The sequence below is a fragment of the Salvelinus alpinus genome, chromosome 20 (genome assembly GCF_045679555.1).
Source record: "Salvelinus alpinus chromosome 20, SLU_Salpinus.1, whole genome shotgun sequence".
NCBI classification, from domain to species: Eukaryota; Metazoa; Chordata; class Actinopteri; order Salmoniformes; family Salmonidae; genus Salvelinus; species Salvelinus alpinus.
The window spans coordinates 39,124,889-39,144,555 of record NC_092105.1 but is presented as its reverse complement, the minus strand read 5'-3'; the positions used below and the strand labels follow the sequence as shown (position 1 = coordinate 39,144,555).

General features: G+C 40.2%; 3 protein-coding genes across 5 annotated transcripts; 1 reads left to right on the top strand and 2 right to left on the bottom strand.

Moving 5' to 3' along the window:
* Positions 1-6,138: 6,138 nt before the first annotated feature.
* Positions 6,139-8,646, top strand: LOC139546831 (flagellum-associated coiled-coil domain-containing protein 1-like). The gene is made up of 8 exons (XM_071355670.1): positions 6,139-6,984; positions 7,071-7,132; positions 7,256-7,353; positions 7,465-7,517; positions 7,657-7,753; positions 7,850-7,953; positions 8,062-8,151; positions 8,252-8,646. The coding sequence occupies exons 1-8, from the start codon at positions 6,910-6,912 to the stop codon at positions 8,339-8,341; spliced, it is 669 nt and encodes a 222-aa protein (XP_071211771.1). The 5' UTR covers positions 6,139-6,909; the 3' UTR covers positions 8,342-8,646.
* On the bottom strand, positions 8,337-16,502 carry LOC139546830 (caspase-8-like). 3 transcript variants are annotated; one of them, XM_071355669.1, is made up of 13 exons: positions 16,254-16,502; positions 14,829-15,112; positions 14,472-14,577; positions 14,186-14,330; positions 14,019-14,086; positions 13,823-13,868; positions 11,963-12,036; positions 11,755-11,788; positions 11,546-11,641; positions 11,308-11,396; positions 9,918-10,038; positions 9,286-9,799; positions 8,337-9,125 (listed from the first exon to the last, which is right to left on the bottom strand). In XM_071355669.1, exons 2-13 carry the CDS (start codon positions 15,107-15,109, stop codon positions 8,954-8,956), a joined length of 1,746 nt encoding a protein of 581 aa, XP_071211770.1. In that variant the 5' UTR covers positions 15,110-15,112; positions 16,254-16,502; the 3' UTR covers positions 8,337-8,953. The 3 variants fall into 3 exon arrangements, with proteins under 3 accessions (XP_071211770.1, XP_071211769.1, XP_071211768.1); XM_071355668.1 differs by having other exon boundaries at positions 16,281-16,502; XM_071355667.1 differs by having other exon boundaries at positions 16,375-16,502.
* Positions 16,503-16,693: 191 nt separating this feature from the next.
* On the bottom strand, positions 16,694-17,673 carry LOC139547116 (protein FAM237A-like). The gene is made up of 2 exons (XM_071356155.1): positions 17,289-17,673; positions 16,694-16,926 (listed from the first exon to the last, which is right to left on the bottom strand). The coding sequence occupies exons 1-2, from the start codon at positions 17,671-17,673 to the stop codon at positions 16,778-16,780; spliced, it is 534 nt and encodes a 177-aa protein (XP_071212256.1). The 3' UTR covers positions 16,694-16,777.
* Positions 17,674-19,667: the final 1,994 nt, after the last annotated feature.

Here is a 19,667-nt window from a genome sequence, read left to right as displayed (position 1 = left end):
AGCAACATTAAACAAGTACTTTCGGGTTACGGAATTTCGGAAATGTTCCAAATAAAAGTCCCTCACGTAATAGTATAAACGTGTCAATAACCTGTATTTATTCATGATATCTGAAATTATTATCTAAACATGAACAATTATTCATATTTGTTCATATTTAAGTGATATTTGCATTAAAGATTGGTTTTAAAATATGTTCCAAGGTAAAAATAAATTTGCCCAATGCAAATCATTGTATATGAAATACATATTGGCTTACGCTTTGAACACACCGACAGCGTTATTGCATTTTGGTACACCAGAATTACATGCGTTTCCAATGAAACGCTGTGTTTGCCTTGCAGCATTGCGTTGCAGAGGCAGTTGCAGTGCGTTTGGTGTGGTGCATAAATTGGTTTTTATCGAACGTATGCGTCGAACTGTATGCGTAGACGGCCTGACAGAAATGGTAGCAGAAGGTGAATGTTGAACTTGTGTTGCATACACATCCAGATGATGCTGCATACTATTTTGTGCCACAACGCTGTCGGTGTGTTTGAAGCGTTATAGAGCAAAAAATATTCTAGGTGCCGCAGTAAAAGTATTGTACGGGAATACTCAGTAGGGGCAGTAGAATGTATATATGGTGTCATTTCATGGGGTTATGAATAATACGGGATGTTGCTGGCCTTTTACTCCACACCTGTAAGGGTAGGTAACAGCACATCCGCCACACTGATCCTCAACACAGGGGCCCCTCAGGGGTGCGTGCTCAGCCCCCCCTGTACTTCATGTTCACTCAAGACTGCATGGCCAGGCACAACTCCAACACCATCATTAAGTTTGCCGATGATAAAACAGTGTTAGGCCTGATCACCGACAACAATGAGACAGCCTATAGGGAGGAGGTCAGAGATGGTCATGGTCCAAACACACCAAGACAGTTGTAAAGAGGGCACGACAAAGCCTATTCCCCCTCAGGAGACTGAAAAGATTTGGCATGGGTCCTCAGATCCTCAAAAAGTTATACAGCTGCACCATCGAGAGCATCCTGACTGGTTGCATCACTGCCTGGTATGACAACCGCTCGGCCTCCGACCAGAAGAAACTACAGAGGGTAGTGCATACGGTCTAGTACATCACTGGGGCCAAGCTTCCTGCCATCCAGGACCTCTATACCAGGCGTGTCAGAGGAAAGCCCTAAAAATTGTTAAAGACTCCAGCCACCCAAGTCATAGACTGTTCTCTCTGCTACCGCACGGCAAGTGGTACCGGAGCACCAAGTCTAGGTCCAAAAGGCTTCTTAACAGCTTCTACCCCCAAGCCATAAGACTCCTGAACAGCTAATCAAATGGCTACCCAGACTATTTGCATTGACCCCCACCTTTTACGCTGCTGCTACTTTCTGTTTATTATCTATGCATAGTCACTTTAACTTTACCTACATGTTCATATTACCTCAATTACCTTGACTAACCAGTGCCCCCACACATTGATTGACTCTGTACCGCCTGTATACTCTGTACCACCTGTATATAGCCTAACTACTGTTATTTTACTGCTGCTCTTGAATTATTTGTTACTTTTATTTATTTTCTTTTTTTACATATCTATTTTTTACTTAACACTTATTTTTCTTAAAACTGCATTGTTGGTTAGGGGCTTGTAAGTAAGCATTTCACTATAAGGGCTACACCTGTTGTATTCAGCACATGTGACAAATAACATTTCATTTGATTTAAGATGTTGCTCTATAAAGTCTATGTATTCCATATACAGTGATTTGCATTGTGGCCAATGTGATGGACGGAGTAAAAGGCCAGCAACACTCCGTAAAAGTCCAACACTTCCTATGACCTAGCTTTTTGTTAAAACTCATCTGATTTGTATTCTAGGGACTATAGTGAGTAGACTGAACCCTGGTTTTATGGACACATGATCATTTTATTTTCCTGCATGGTGCAATTTGTTTGTGCAATACAACAAAAATACTTTTCTTAAACATTACATTTCAAAATTGCATCCTTGAACAATAGCACCAGTAAATAAACAAGGATCATACAATCAAAATAATGATTTATAAAAAAATGTTTACCAGTAGGCTATTAAGTTCTTGACATTCATTTACTTAAGCTCCACCTTATAATAATCTTTATCGTATATAAAGTAGTAATTCTCTTTATTTTAGATTTTTACACCGTGTCGTTATACAATGTTTTAATTTTTTTTCACATACTTTTGAAATTATGCACTATGCAACGCTGGGGGGGGGGAAAAATGTTCTTATCATACACGTTTTACCGCAAACTTTTATTTTGAAGGCAAAATCCGGAAACCGGAATTCTTAATGTGGATAGGATCCAGCTAGTGTTGGGTCCTCCCATGACACTAATCCGATTTGATCATTCGACAACTGATCAACAACATCCGGTTCACCAGGTCAAATAAATATTTTTCCGCAGTTGTAGTACATTGAAAATGGGATATTGTGAATATATGAGTTGGATTTCAGATAATGGTTAGTGCTATAAGGAATCCTTCGGACGTCCCTACCGTAAACCCTAACCCAGCGCTTCACTAACTCAGTCCTTGGGACCCCAAGTGGTGTACATTTTGGTTTAGCACTACACAGCTGATTTAAATAATGAACTCATTATCAAGCTTGGATTATTTGAATCAACTGTGTAGTGCTAGGTCAAATAACAAAATGTGCAACCCTTAGGGTCCCCAGGACCGAATTTGGGAAATGCTGCTCCAAACCTAACCCGTACCCTTCCCTTTAAAAAAAACATTGAAGTTTGAAACTGCAGTCGACTGTGGTATTTTGGACGCAGTATTTGTAGTATACTGCAGGTATACTGCAACCTTTTCTCGTAAGTGTTACCTTAACCGTTTGAAATGTCAACGTCATTGGGGTGACTTCAGCATTAGGACGTCCCACGGAACCCGTTTAGACGTCAGAAAATAGGTGAATACTGGCATCTACTGGTTTAATGAGGAGCACTAGAAATGACATTTTCTAGCAAGAGAATTCAGCTTTCCCAACGTAATTTGTCAAATTGTTGTGATATACATGGAAAATACATTGGATTTGAAAAAACTGTTTGAAAAAACTTGTTTTAAGGGTGAAATGTCAACAGGATGATGTCCTCGTGGTAACCAAATTTCAACATAAACCTCATATAAGGTCATCTACAAGACCCTGCTAGGTAAAGTCCCCCCTTATCTCAGCTCGCTGGTCACCATAGCAGCACCCACCAGTAGCATGCGCTCCAGCAGGTATATCTCTCTGGTCACCCCCAAAGCCAATTCCTCCTTTGGCCGCCTCTCCTTCCAGTTCTCTGCTGCCAATGACTGGAACGAACTACAAAAATCTCTGAAACTGGAAACACTTATCTCCCTCACTAGCTTTAAGCACCAGCTGTCAGAGCAGCTCATAGATTACTGCACCTGTACATAGCCCATCTATAATTTAGCCCAAACAACTACCTCTTCCCCTACTGTATTTATTTATTTATTTAGCTCCTTTGCACCCCATTATTTCTATTTCTACTTTGCACATTCTTCCACTGCAAATCTACCATTCCAGTGTTTTACTTGCTATATTGTATTTACTTCGCCACCATGGCCTTTTTTTACCTTTACCTCCCTTATCTCACCTCATTTGCTCACATTGTATATATACTTATTTTTCTACTGTATTATTGACTGTATGTTTGTTTTACTCCATGTGTAACTGTGTTGTTGTATGTGTCGAACTGCTTTGCTTTATCTTGGCCAGGTCGCAATTGTAAATGAGAACTTGTTCTCAACTTGCCTACCTGGTTAAATAAAGGTGAAATAAATAAAATATGTTGAATTTGTACCTTTAAACAAGGTCAGATCTTCAACCTTATATCCACTATCAGAAGAAAAAACAATAGGTTGGGCAGCGCATCCTACTGGAGAGTTGATCTATCTACAGCTACCATTTGGTCTCCTATCCAGGGCTTTAACCAAGCCTAGCTATGATATTTGTCACTGAATATTACCAATGATTGTTGAGAGATCTCCACTTAAAAACTAAATAGATTCACTGATGCTATCAAAGTCATTCCAATAGGTAGGTTTAACAGAGCAAATGAAATGGGACCATACGTTATCAGTCATATATCATCAATGATGCTATTCAGGACTATATAGCATTAACAAAGACATCAACAGCTATTGTTTCAATTCAACAAAAGAAATAGACAATACAATAGGCCTAGGGGTTCAAGCTCTGGTTGTTGATATTTAGTGATATTGAATTGTGTTTGGTTGTCAACGCAAGGAGATGTATCTTCTGCTTGGAGAGTTACATCTGTGCCACCGTCTTAGTCTGGCTTTAATTCCAGTTTGTCTTCAAATGAATGATTGACATGTTGGATTCACGTCTCCATCTCAAATAAAAATCTAAGTTAAAGAATAGGACTAAGTCAAATAAAACTTTATTTAAAGTGCATTTAAAGCTTGATTTGATTTAGTCGTCTCCTTTAACTTAGATTTTTGGTTGAGATGAAGACGTTAATCCAACATATCAATTTGTAGACAAACTGGAATAAAGCCAGACTAAATCAGTGGCACAGATTCAAACGATAGAAACATCTCCTTCAAATGTTGATATTTGGTTGTGTTGACAACCAAACATAATTCAATATTACTTTTGAAATACAATAAATAGCCTATTTAACTTGTCGACAAGTCAACAATTGATATGTTGGATTAATGTCTCCAACTCAACCAAAAATAAAAGTTAAAGAATGTGATTAAGCCAGTGGCTCAGATGGAAATATCCAAGCAGTAGATACAGTGCATTCGGAAAGTTTTCAGACCCTTTGACTTTTTCCACATTTTGTTACATGACACCCTTATTCTAAAATGGAGAGGGGAGTTTCTCCCATTCTTCTCTGCAGATCCTCTCAAGCTCTGTCGGGTTGGATGGGGAGTGTTCCTTTCCTGTTGCAACACTCACGAGTACCAAACTGCCTCTGGAAGCAATGTCAGCACAATAACTGTTTCATGAAGCTTCATGAAATTGGTTTCCATGGCCAAGCAGCTGCACACAAGCCTAAGATCACCATGCACAATGCCAAGTGTCGGTTGGAGTGGTGTAAAGCTTGTTTATTGGACACTAGAGCAGTGGAAATGCGTTCTCTGGAGTGATGAATCACGCTTCACCATCTGGCAGTCCGACGGACGAATCTGGATTTGGCGGAAGTCAGGAGAATGCTAACTGCCCGAATACATAGTGCCAACTGTAAAGTTTGGTGTAGGAGGAATAATGGTCTGGGGCTGTTTTTCATTGTTCAGGCTAGGCCCCTTAGTTACAGTGAAGGGAAATCTTAACACTACAGCATACAATGACATTCTAGATGATTCTGTGCTTCCAACTTTGTGGCAACTGTTTGGGGAAGTCCCTTTCCTGTTTCAGCATGACAATGCCCCCGTGCAGAAAAAGCGAGGTCCATACAGAAATGGTTTGTTGAGATCGGTGTGGAAGAACTTTACTGGCCTGCACAGAGCCCTTTGGGATGATTTGGAACGCCGACTTTGAGCCAGGCCTAATCGCCCAACATCAGTGCCCAACCTCACTAATGCACTTGTGGTTGAATGGAAGCAAGTCCCCACAGCAATGTTCCAACATCTAGTGGAAAGCCTTCCCAGAAGAGTGGAGGCTGTTATAGCAGCAAAGAGGGAACCAGCTCTGTATTAATGCCCATGATTTTGGAGATGTTTGACGAGCAGGTGTCATGTATTTATGCTGCAGTAGTTTATGTGTCGGGGGGCTAGGTTCAGTCTGTTATATCTGTATATATCTATATCTGGCATGATGACTCCTTGCTGTCCCCAGTCCACCTGGCCGTGCTGCTGCTCCAGTTTCAACTGTTCTGCCTGCGGCTATTGAACCCTGACCTGTTCAGTGTGATTACTATTATTTGACCATGCTGGTCATTTATGAACATTTGAACATCTTGGCCATGTTCTGTTATAATCTCCACTCGGCACAGCCAGAAGAGGACTGGCCACCACTCATAACCTGGTTCCTCTCTAGGTTTCTTTATAGGTTTTGTCCTTTCTAGGGAGTTTTTCTTAGCCACCGTGCTTCTACACCTGCATTGCTTACTGTTTGGGGTTTTAGGCTGGGTTTCTGTACAGCACTTTGATATATCAGCTGATGTAAGAAGGGCTATATAAATACATTTGATTTGATTTGTGTCCACATACTTTCGGTCATATAGTGTATCTAGTTATGAGATTGGGAACCTGGGAACCTATCTGAGCTAGCTAACGCCAACTTCATAAAATTGCCAGGTGGCTAGTAGTATTACATTATATATTAAAAACAGTATATATTTAGTATTTTTAAACACGTGCCCCTGATTTCTTTCCCACTTGGTCAGTCTGTAACATGCTTATGTGTCTAGTGACTTTAGGGATGCGTAAAGCTTGATTCATTCCCAGAAATGATTTTTTCTCAAATTCTGGAACAGTAATCTCCAATGGTCAGATTCTGCGTATAGACTGAGAAATATTTGACTTCTGGATTAACAGAGATTACTGGAACAGTAAAGTTTGTGAGAAGCTAGAAGTTAATTATGACCTCATATTAGAATCCCAGCAAAAAACCTGAGAACTTGCACAGTGTAGTCCTCAGGCCTAGTGGACTACTGGGTTTCCCAAACTATGGACATGTGAGTTTTTAATTTCCCTGTATTTAGTCAGTTGTCAGTATATGTCACTCAAAGCACAGAACTCATTCAAATACCATTGATATAGTTGATTTGGGTAGTTTGACATGGATAGTAACATTCTGTGCATGAAATCTGCTCTTCTGGATTACAGAGTTATTGGCCTTTACATGCTTGGCTTATTGCCTTTGTGTTCTCTAGGCAGGGTTTTTTGCAGGACATGCAGGAGCAGATGGGGAAACTGACAGACCTCCTAAAGGATGAACGGCGGTCCCACCAGCACAGCTGCCGTGCGGTGAGATATCTAGATAGTTTCTCCAACATGGTCATCTAAAGAGAACCTCTGACTCCTTCTGACTTCATCATGTCTCTGTTTCACAGCTGTTGGACGAAGCAGAGCGGAGAGCTGAGAGAGTTAGGCAGCAGCAACAACAGGAGATTGAGTAGGTACTTTATGCCCCACACAGCTAGCAGAGGTGGCGTCCTTTCATGCTAGACTGTCAAATTGGAATAAGGTCTTTTGACAAAGAGGTGATTCCCAGTCACCACTTCCCGTTGATTTACAGGCAGCTAATGCAGGCCCACAGATCAGAGATCAGTGCTTTGGTGACCCTCCATACCAAGACTCTGGAGGGGGAGAAGGGCTGTGCAGAGGAGAGATGTGGTATTAAACAAGAAACAATGACTTGCGGCAGCCTAACAGTCTAACTAATACTGTATCTCTTCTACCTGTCCCTATCACTCACACCCTTTCTTTGCTCGTCAACCCTCACAGCCCTGCTGGAGAAAGATTATGACTTCCTCAAAAGCTCCTTCCGCACATACAAGGTGAATTAGCCTTGCCACCTGTTGCCAGATGGCACCAGTCAGAACTTGGCGTTTCATATTTTTTCAGTGAAATGTACTGCAAAAAAAGGTAGATTTATTTATTGAAAACTAAAATTTAGTTTTTTCCCTACTGCTCTAGGACAGTATATTTGAGGAGATGCGTAGCAGCTGGCTAAGGAAGGAGAACAGCTGGAAAGAGGAGCAGGAAAGGCATCTCATGGACCAACTGATGCATTGTGAGGTTATTAACAATTGTGCAAAGTAGAGTTATTATACAGCTCCTCAGTTTCAGTGTTGATATTTAGAAATGGTATATTTCTCATCTCTGACAGCACGTGAGCAGCTGAACAAAAGTGAGCAGGAAAAGGATAACCAAAGAAAGGCCTTTGAGGCAGAAATGGCAGAACTCCAGACCAGGTTTGAGGAGGAGATTCAGGTCAGAGGAGGATTGTTGCTACCAATGTTAACCTGAATTTGACTTAAAGGTGGTTCGGACAATGGGATAGTTTACCTCTGAAGTGACTGAGTGTGTGTGGCTTTCTAGGTACTAGCTGGTGAGCTGACAGAGAAGGATGTAACCATCAGTTTGTTGAGAACAGCTTATCACCAGACACAAGAGCAACTGGATATTGTGGTGAGCTACTGATACTCAATGTATCCTCTTCATCCAGAGAAACTGTCACTGAAGTTTCTGTTCAAACCTGCTAGTGATGGCTATCTTGTTGTTGTGACAGACCTGTCGTATGTCAGACTTCGGGAAAAATCCAAGCCAGCTTGGACCAAGACGCATGTCATGCATCACGCAAGAACCAACAGAGCCATAGTGCAACTCATGACCACACCAATACACGTGTGAACATATTTTTTATTCTTCTGTCATAGAATTTGTCTTAAATGTGTTGTATGACATGTGGTGTCAAGGAGTACACTGTGATGTATTGAAACAGCAGCAACAACAAAATGATCAATATTGATTGAAAATGTTATTTTGTATTCATTTAGGAAGTCAATGTGCAAGGGAGTAAGAAATAGACCATTTAGAAAAAACACGTGGAAAACATTGCATATTAAGTGCTCTTCGGTTGTTCTTGCTTTTTCTCTACATTTAAAAATACCCTTTTTAAAAATTCCTGAAATGTTCCATTTACAGTTCTTTGGATATATGTATATTGAATTTCATTTTTTATATAAGGTGTAAAAAACAGTTAACATTCAGTTTTGGAAAAACACAGCAGTTTATACTTGAGGATCCCCGAGGTGTGCAGTGTAGACAGGAGTGTGGAGACAGTCTCTCAGTCTAGGGCAGTGCTATTCAAGTACTAGTCTTTTCGCCATTGATTAATATCGTCGGTGAGAGTCCACTCAACTAGTTTCTGAATCAGTCCCTGAATAGATGGGAAAGGTGACGACCATTAAAGAAATCTGCTCTAGTGGTCTCAAGCCAATGCCTGTGGCTCACATAGTCTGGGAGGATGTTCTTTGGGAATGGGAAAGACCACCCTCTTTCTGAGTGAGTATGCAGGCTGGGGCATCTGCTTCTTAATGCCATTTGTCTTCCTGCTGACATCATCATTCACCTTGGTCAGGATGGACAGCAAGTCATACCCACTGGACAGAGAGAGAACAATGAGAGGAAATTAAATATATAATATTTAATATAATATTAAATATTAATTTACCAACAATACCCTCACATCTGTATGTCATATTTCACTGTGTACTGATGGCAGAATCTAACAACAGAGAGACCATATCTCTGAGCACTAACCTGGGCACCAAGTCGATGAGGTTCTGGCACAACGACTGGATGAACCAAGTGCCCTGCCTCTTGTCTCTAAAAGAGGCAAAGTGAGGGACGGTGGCCATGCCCAGAAGGAAGTCAGCATCAGTGGGAATGGAGTCTCTGTGTACCACTGCATCAGTGCAGATAGAGCTGGTGGTAGTAGAGCTTGGTCCTGGGCCATCAGACTGGATGAACACTTGCTTTTGCTCCTTGTTGCCCTGACAGGCCTGGATGAAGAACAGCTTGGGCTTGTCCCTCAGTGAGCTGCACTCCAGTCCAGAGAAGGGCTCTGTGAGCTCCCTGACACTGACCTCCAGCCCGTCCACCCCGTAAACACCTCCCTCTAGGCCGTGGCTCAGAACGCAGCACACCAGGCAGTCCATCTGGCTGTGATCCCGGTTGCGCAGCTCCGCAAGTAGAGACAGTATCTTCTCCCGACTGCAGTCTGGCTCAGTCTGTGTCTCAAAGCCCAGCCACTTAAACACACTCACCAAACTCTCTAAAACACAAACACATACAAGTGGTTGTGGTTTAGCCCTGCTTCTTCAAAAGCAACCAACATACAGGTATTGGAAGTATTTCAGTATAGTAAGTATTACAAGTAAAGATGATCTTACTTTTGTCAATGTGTGTTCCCTCTCTGTCTTTTAACGGTTGAGGGGAATTTCTAAAGTCGTGGTTGTTAATGATCAGACAGAAACCTCTCTTCTTTCCTGTCATAGAATATTCTCCCAGTTCCTACAGAAAGAAAACACATATAGAGCATTCGGAAAATATTCAGACCCCTTGACCTTTTCCACATTTTGTTACGTTACAGCCTTGTTCTAAAATGTATTAAATAAAACTATTTTCTCATCAAGACCCCATAATGACGAAGCGAAAACAGGGTTTTAGAAATGTTTGCAAATGTATTAAACAGAAAAACAGAAATACCTTATTCACATAAGTATTCAAACCCTTTGCTATGAGACTCGAAAATTGAGTTCAGGTGCATCCTGTTTCCATTTATCATCCTTGAGATGTTTCTACAAATTGATTGGAGTCCACCTGTGGTAAATTCAATTGATTTTACATGATTTGGAAAGGCACACATCTGTCTATATAAGGTCCCACAGTTGACAGTGCATGTCAGAGCAAAAACCAAGCCATGAGGTCGAAGGAATTGTCCGTAGATCTCTGAGACAGGATTGTGTCGAGGCACTGATCTTGGGAAGGGTACCAAAAAATGTCTGGAACATTGAAGGTCCCCAAGAACACAGTGGCCTCCATCATTCTTAAATGGAAGAAGTTTGGAACCACCAAGATTCTTCCTACAGCTGGCCGCCCGGTCAAATTAAGCAATCGGGGGAGAAGGGCCTTGGTCAGGGAGGTGACCAGGAACTAAGACTGGGGCGAAGGTTCACCTTCCAAGTCTCTGAATTTCCTTCAGTGGCCCAGCCAGAGCCTGGACTTGAACCAGATCAAACATCTCTGGAGAGACCTGAAAATAGCTGTGCAGCGATGCTCCCCATCCAACCTGACAGAGCTTGAGAGGATCTGCAGAGAAGAGTGGGAGAAACTCCCCAAATACAGGTGTGCCAAGTTTGTAGCGTCAAACCCAAGAATACTCGAGGCTGTAATCACTTCCAAAGGTGCTTCAACAAAGTACTGGGTAAAGGGTCTGAATACTTATGTAAATGTGATATTTCAGCTTTTTTTATATATATATTTGCAAAACATTAGAAAAAACTGTTTTTTCTTTGTCATTATGGGGTATTGTGTGTAGTTTGATGAGGGGAAAAACACAATTTCATCAATTTTAGAATAAGGCTGTAACGTAAAAAAATCTGGAAAAAGTCAAGAAGTCTGAATACCTTCCGAATGCACTGTACGTCATATACAAATCCATAATCCCAGAAACAACTAGTGTACCTAAAATAATCTATACATTACAGTCAGTTTTCAGTAAAAACAGGCACTGACATGACTTTGTCAATGCTCCTTTAAAAAGATAATTATAAGAGAAACCTCTCTTTTGGTGTTTCCTGTCTGAGGATCTGCTGGGCCAAAGTTCTTACTGTCTCCAAATGAGGATGTGGATGAAACATGATGATACTCTATGTGAGAGAAGACATGGATCAGGTAAGAATGCATCAATGATACAGCTAACATTAAACAGTGAGGCCAGTGAGCCAACAGAGTGAGTAGGAAAGGTAAGAGTCAGCAGGCCCCTTTTGCAGATTGGCATTATACATTCTCAATTGACCTTTAATGGGAGCAGCACAGTTGTCCCCATTGGTACTTAGGAGACTCAGCCCGTGTGAAAGTCCTGCATCCATCAAATATGGGACTCTCCGAGCATCTGTTGTGTGGATAGACCAAGATGACACAAAAAGGTCATGTGAGTTCTGCACTGTTCTCCAAAACAGAGAACAAGGGTAGAGGGCAGCACAGCATGTTCAGTGTGGGACTTACCCAGAGAGGTGTCAGATTGATTCAGAGAGGTTACCTGTGAATGGAAGAAGAGGTAATGACAAGTTACTACACAGACATAAGGGATGGCCATGGCCTCTGATGTAAAGACAGGTGGGGTGTTCCTGTTGATGTATGCTGTATGCTCCAATGCAGCATATACAGCAAATAAGTGTGGCCCCAAAACCTGGACTGAACATTAGACACCTACCTTGGCTGAAGGCTGTGAACTCGAGAAGTAAGTGTGGGGAATGAGAGTCTCGTCAGAATGGTCATACTGTTCAACTAAGACAACAAGAAAATGGAAGGTGAGCATGTTATAACATACTGAAGAAGATTTGACATTGACAGTACCCACTGGGCACATCGTGTCATTTCAACGTTGAAATTTGGGTAATATTTGGTTGAGGCGTTGATCAATGAGATTTCACCAAGTCAAAAAGACTGCCAGAAATGTGTGGAATTCCCAAAGCTTTATCACTATGCTTTCAACCATCTAAAAGCACAACCAAATTTCAATGGGAAAACAATGTCTGATTTTTGGTCTAGTTGTCATCTAAATGTGTTATCACCACACTTTCAACCATTAAAAAGCAAAACAAAGTCACATATTTTGTATTTACACAACTTGATATGTTATCACTGTGCTTTATCTAATAGCACAACCAAATGACTTGGATTGCAGTTGATATTGCATAATAAGTACATAGTGCAAGCGATCAATGCAGTTCGAGATTCTGCACAGATTATTACAGCAATTGTGAAGTTCTCCACAGACCTATTCATGCTATCTTGAACATGCACGCTTAATGTGATTACATAAGAAGACATTTATAGTTACAGTAACGTCAAAATGTGGCCATGGATGTGTTACCCATTTTAAGGTTGAATAAATACTGTTACATTAGTTTGTAAGATATTTTTCACTTTCGGCAATTTACTGTATTACAAAATTAATATTGAATTGTGTTTGGTTGACAATTGCAACCAAATATCAACATTTAATGCTTGGATAGTTTCATTAGAGCCACTGGCTTAATCCCATTCTTTAACTTTTTTTGGATTAGTTGGAGATCCAACATCATTTGTTAACTTGTCGACAAGTTAATAGGCTATTGACTGTATTGCAAAAGTGATATTGAATTTTGTTTGATGGTCAACAAATTCCATCTTGTCTACAAATCAATAATGTATATGTTAGATTCACGTCTCCATCTCAACCTATAATCAAAGTTAAAGAATAGGACTAAATCAAATGAAACTTTATTTAAAGTACATTTCAAGTTTGATTTAGCCCTACTCTTTCATTTTGATTTTCGGTTGATGGAGACGTGAATCCAACATATCAATGATTAATTTGTAGACAAAGTGGAATTAAAGCCAGGCTAATTCAGTGGTACAGATGGAGCTATCCAAGCAGGAGAGACATCTCCTTCAAATGTTGATATTACACAAATTAATAATTGATAGGTTGGATTCACATCTCCATCTCAACCACAAATTCAAGTTAAAGAATAGTACTAAATCTAATCTAATCAAAAATTAAAAGCACTTTGAATAAAGTTTCATTAGAATTAGTTATACTCTTCAACTTTTTGGTTGAGATGGAGATGTGAATCCAACATATTAATGATTAACTTGAAGATTACACTTGAAATCAACCAAAGCTTGAAACCCTAAGCATATGTATTGTCTATTTTTGTTGTTGAATTCTGGGTTGAATTGAAACAATAGCTGTTGATGACTTTGTTAAAGCTATATAGTCCTGAATAGCATCATTGATGATATATGACTGATAACGTATGGTCCCATTTCATTTGCTCTGTTAAACCTACCTATTGGAATGACTTTGATAGCAAAAGTGAATATATTTCGTTTTTAAGAGGTCACTCAAAAATCATTCTCACGATAGCACATTAATAGTAGTCAGTAACAAATATAAAAGCTGGGCTTGGTTAAAACCCTGGATGGGAGACCAAATGAACAGCTGCAGATCTACTCTCTAGTAGGAGGTGATTCAACGTTGATTCAACCAGTTTGTGCCCAGTGGATAGTGACAGCTCCTATCTACCTGATACTTCACAAGAGACAGGCCTCTTTGGAAGCATGGAGGCAGCCTGAAGGAAAACAAATAAAACAGGCATGAGAGTCTGTGAGGATTATACTGTAGTAGCTGATCAAGATATGAACTGAAATGTGTCCATGTGTCCTGGATATCAAGATAATGTAAGAAATAAAAAGGAGTGCTGATGAGAATTGTATGTTACCTGGATTCCTGGATGAGCGTCAGACACAGATCTTGGTCTTAACTGTCCCACCCCTGTCTCTTGAGTTCCTGGTTTTTGATTGAATAGCATAAAACATCTCAGTCATATCCCTGTTCTAAATGATTGACAGGCAAGGGATTGGATTGTTCAGCATATAAGTGATTTACCAGCTAAGGAATTCTGTGTCTTATACTTTTTGATTGTTGTGTTCAACATGGGGCAGACACTTTCAAAAATGCTTTCAAGAGTGTTTAGTTTTATGATGCTCAAAATATCCATTTTCTCCATTTCCAGGAATAATTGCAAGGTAGTCTGAAAGAATGAAGCAAAATGTGTAACGTCAGCTGGTCCATTAAGATAAGCATTCTTTCTAATTATATTGCACTAAATAAAAGGTTACTGCCCTACTCTGGACAACACATATTGAATTTTAGACTGTTCTGACATACTCACCAGGTTGTCCTCCAGTTTTCTACGAGGGAGTTCATTCCACAACAAGAACTTGATCTCCCTCAACTCATCTCTAGTGATGTTCTCTGACAGGTTATACAGCAGCTTTCTGCAGATGGTTAGATACAATGTGTCATTCACTTTTCAGAGAACATCATATTACAGTACAGTATATGAAGTGATCAACTGTAACACAACAAGTGTTTATATTCGTGTCATGAGTGGGTAGTTATCTTTGTCTGTATTCAATTGTGGGGGAAGATGTATGGATTCAGATGTAGTAATCATTTAATTCCCAGCCACTTCCGACAACACTAAGCCTGGGGATGAGGTTATAGTAAATGTGGCCTATATATTCACCTATAAGGAGAGATGTGTCTACTGGTTGTTGGTAGCTGGTTGTTGAGGCCAAGGCCTCGCATCAAGCTGTGCCTCTGGATGGTGAGTAGTAGGTCAGCAAGCAAGTAAGGTTGATCAGGGGATAACAGTTCTTGGTCCGTCAGAAGAGAGAAGAGTTTACTAGCTGTGGTCACTGAGTTCAGGTCTTTATCCAGTAAATCTTTGCAAAGAAATGCAAGTGCTTGTACTTCTTCACTGCTCAGGGCTTGTTCCACCTGCAACAGCAGCCTTTGGAAATCCATCTCCTGTCGAAATACCAATATGATTGCTATGTTTGATATCTATAAATACATATTGTGAATTTACCATCTCTGTACATGGTATTAATATAATGTCAGTTGAAAATATCAATTAGCCCAGTCCTCTAGTGCAGCAACTTTCAGGGGGATGGGGACCCCTAGTGGCCTCAGTGAATTTTCTAATTTGTCCCAGCATAATTATTTTCTAGAATTAAATTTCCAGCCGCATAAAAATCAGAGAGGAAACCATTGCAAAACATTTATATTCTATAGAAGAGCTCATACTTAAAACACTAGAAGATTTTGCTCACATAATTACATAAAACAGTAATATGTCTCTTAAACCGGGTGTACACTACACGTTTTTTGGCCCCGATTTAGCTGTCCCAGAGAAGTTTTTAAGATCGGAGACAAAAATCCCAATGTCGTTGCCTAATCTGGGCGCGCGGCCGTCACGGACGCTGGTTTAATATGAGCCGCTCAGAGACACAATCCGAGGGATACCGATCTTTCAGGAATCCCAGACTTCGAAGATATTTTCAAACGTTTGACTTTAGCAGCACACAATCTGCAATGTTCTTGTAGTGTGAGATGTGCCCTGACAAGTTTTGAGAACAATGATCAACGACAGCCAATGCAAGCTCGCCAGAGAAGAAAGCAGTGAGATGATGACGTTGTTTCGCATCACCTAGAAGGCGTAGACTCACGAACCGGAGCGTTGACTACTACTAGTATGCGTCTGCACTTTGTACTTGCCTTTAATTAACCAAAGCGTCAAATCGTTACAGCTCTGAAGTGCACAAACAATGTTTTTTGCGAGATAGCGTGGTATCAACAATCCTCACGACCAAGTAAAATATCTTGCAGTGTGTGACCACTGTCTGTGCCACATCGTTTAGTGACATAAAAGACGTCTAATGTGAGAGGCTCAGCGATGTTAGGATTCTGAAAGTCATATAGTGTACACCCGGATTTAGCCCACATTATTATAGACGTAAAGTTGAGAATGAGAAACCATGACAAATCTACATGAATTCACCCATAACAAGCCACACACTCTGTCCAATAAAAAATAACACACTGTCCAAAAAGGCTATACAGTGTATAATACTATTGTTTTACTGTTTAATTAGAACAAATGTCTCACCCAAGAACAAGTTTGGGGAAAGTATACCTGAAGGACGGAGTTGAGCGTTCCTCAGCTAGGAATAATAGTGCGTTCGAAGTGTAAATGTGCGTCCTGATATTTCAAGTCCAAATAGGCCTACCTGTACTTTTGGAGGTAACATAAACTACAGGAATATCAATTTTTTCCAAAGATCCTGTCTTCTTCCCGATAACAACTACAAGTCATTTTATTTCCTTGAAAGTATCGGGAGGTTTCGATACAAGTGGCGAGAAGTCAGTACAGTACTTCGAGCCAATTTCATAGGATACGCCCCGTTTCAATATTTTCAACCAATGGTCTCACCCTCTCCAAATGTTGCAATGTAGCTGTAATTAATACAGATGAGTCACCATAATCCTCACAAACGTACAGTGGCATCCATGCATTGTCATACACACAACATACACTTAGAGAAGTACTCTGAATGTAATATTTTTATTCAACACATCAAAGGTAGAAAAAGTCAATAGGACATATGGACTTGGTTGAATTATAATGCGTGGTTAAAGAATAGATCTACTCTTGATCCCCCTGGTACGAATGATGTGATTTAAAATGCCTGGTCCAAAGTGCTGAACCTGGATCTTTAGCCATCCCTGAGATGACTCCTTCAGTTTGGAGACGTTCGTCTGTGAGTCCTGAACAAAAGATTCTGCAAGATAAAGTCAGAAAAACCGATTCATTACTAGTGGTGAATATGTTTCATTCAGAGATTTAAGCATGGTAATGGGTACAGATAAGATCCCATCGTCTCATAATAATTATCTTTTAACAATGACTTGCAATTTACTAATCAATGATATGTACAGCAACACACAACATAGCAGTTATTATCTCACAACACACATTTATAGGCTACTTCTGTGTTATAATTATGGCACCAGATCAGCCTTGATATCAGTTGCAATAGAACATGTATCCTGTACACACAGACAGAGCCTAACTCGGCTCCTTAACAAGTATCCATGCCCAAACTGTAAACTGGAGAGAAAAGTGTCAGAGACAGGTACTTACTGTCAGTGACGAGTGAGCGCATTGCAGTGATCTGCTCATGGGGCCAAGTTAGCTGCCGCCTCCCCAGCCCATGGGTCCGGGACAGGACACAATCCACATAGATGTCCCAGAAGACCTGGGCCAGGTCCCAGAATAGAGCACTGTGCTTCCTGTTGTCTGACGACTTGAGGAACACCATCAGATCCCAGAAGGCAGGCACGGTGTCAGCGATCCTCGGGGAGCGCATCTCCAGCAGGAGTTCTGAGGAGGAGGTCCAGCACTGTGATGCCCTGCTCAGAGTCAGGGGGTCCACCTGTCCTGGCTTCTGACCTTGGAGAGGTACCACACATACACAGCCCATGAGCAGCACTGTAGCCAGATACATGTTGAGGATTGTAGTATCCATCTGCGTTGAGACAGAATGTAAGTGTTAGTAAAACATGAATGACATCAATCAAACATAATGTTATCACTGCATTCTGTTTTCAGAATGGATATTTGAATTAGGCTATTGTTAAAGATAGCCCATAGGAATTTACACGTTCTCAGAATAAACTTTTCCCTTGAAATGGTAAAGATTAAAACATAGTTATGTTTCCATAAAATCCAAATAAAGTAATATGTTCCGAACAAATATTAGGCATTCTATTTTGAATTATGATTTTTTAAATAAATAACATGCCAAATATTGATGAAGAATAGGCATATAACTGTTGTGTGAGGAAATATCATAAAAGTGAAAGGCCTACTAAGCTTTTATTTTAAACTGCTTTATTTCGAATAAAGTACATTTTGCAAGATTAACCTGGCAACAAATATTTCTTAAACAAAACGTTCTAATTTCAGGTTTTTATTAAATATACACGAAAAAGCTCATAAAATACAACAGGTGCAAAACAGGGACTTACCTTTTGTAGAGTGATGTAGTTTGTGCAGCCCTCGATGTTTAGATGCGCATCTGTTTGCTCTCAAATACAGTACGTCAGTCTATCTAAGGGGGACGGCCAAATAGTTTATTAGCTTTCCAATGGAAGTGATTGAACACTGTCTGACTGTCACATGCTGATTTCTATTGGACGGATTCATCATTTGCATAAAATGTGAATTGAAATGTACATTGTTACACATCATTCTTCAGGAATTTTACACTGGAGGGAGGGTTCTTTCATTTCCACAGAGGCTATAACCTAGACCTTCCTCTTTGGCAGTGCATCAATCTGTTCCTTTGTTTTTAAATCGCCTATACAAAAACATAATAAATAAAAACTAAATATTTCATTAATATATTAATAAACCATCTGAATAAACTTTGTTAAGAACTGAAAAGGTGGTTTTATGAACAACCTTGGATTAGGCCTCTGGTCTGTGGTTAAAGCTTGTATTAACAAAACAACAGGAATTGTGACTAAACCTTTCAGAGATATTATATTACATATTTCTTGGTAAGAAAGCAAGTCCGGGAGTAAGCAAGTAAACACGTTCATGAAACAGGCTATTTGGTTGATTACTTTCTGTTGCATGTTTTAATCATGATACATGTTTACTGAGTAGGTCATAGGTTAGTAAAAACTGACCCGATTTATAATGCAACAATTGGTTGTTTTTACCCAACATTTTTTTTTTTTTTGGGGGGGGGGGGGGGATCTCCTCTATTTGCAACCTTGTGCAAAGAACCGTTACTTTATTCAGATATCAGAATTTCTTACAGAACTTCTAGGATAATTTGCATATCCTAAATCACATCTCAGGGATAACTACAATTTCAAGCAGTTCGGGTATAACCATATTCCTGAGTGAATGAGTCAGACTGCTGCACAGCCATGAGTACAGCCCAGTTTCATTCAAGCTGAAGAGTCACTGAAAGGAAGACAGCAGGAGATCTGACTCTGGGTCAACTTGGAAAGTCCTTATTTCCGGTTCCAGTGCAGACGAAACACACGGGAGTACTGGTGTGCTACATAAGCAGTGTGCCGATGCTTTTAGTGAAATGCCACATGCATGCGTGATCTGGGAGTTAATTGCAGCCTTAGTGAGAAGCCATAGATAAGTGGGCTGCAGTGGGCTACCACCAAGTCATTCATCCTTCTAATGACGCATTAAGAGAGGTTTTATGATGGAAGTTCCACCTTTTCTCTCTTTGGTGTTTTGACTGGATAAGACACTAGAATGGTCTTTCAATTAAAGGAAGCAATCACCTCAGTAAAATTGGGAATATTAAAGTTCAAATCATAATGTTAGAGTGATTATAGGCAGGAAGTTTAGGAATCATTATTCATTAGATGGTATAAACATTTGGAAAGGTTTTGTTACACTGTACATATGTGACAAAAGCTACAACACTTTGGAGGACTTTATTTAGTTTGAGTTTGAGCTGCACTTCCTGGCTGATGACTCGGTCTC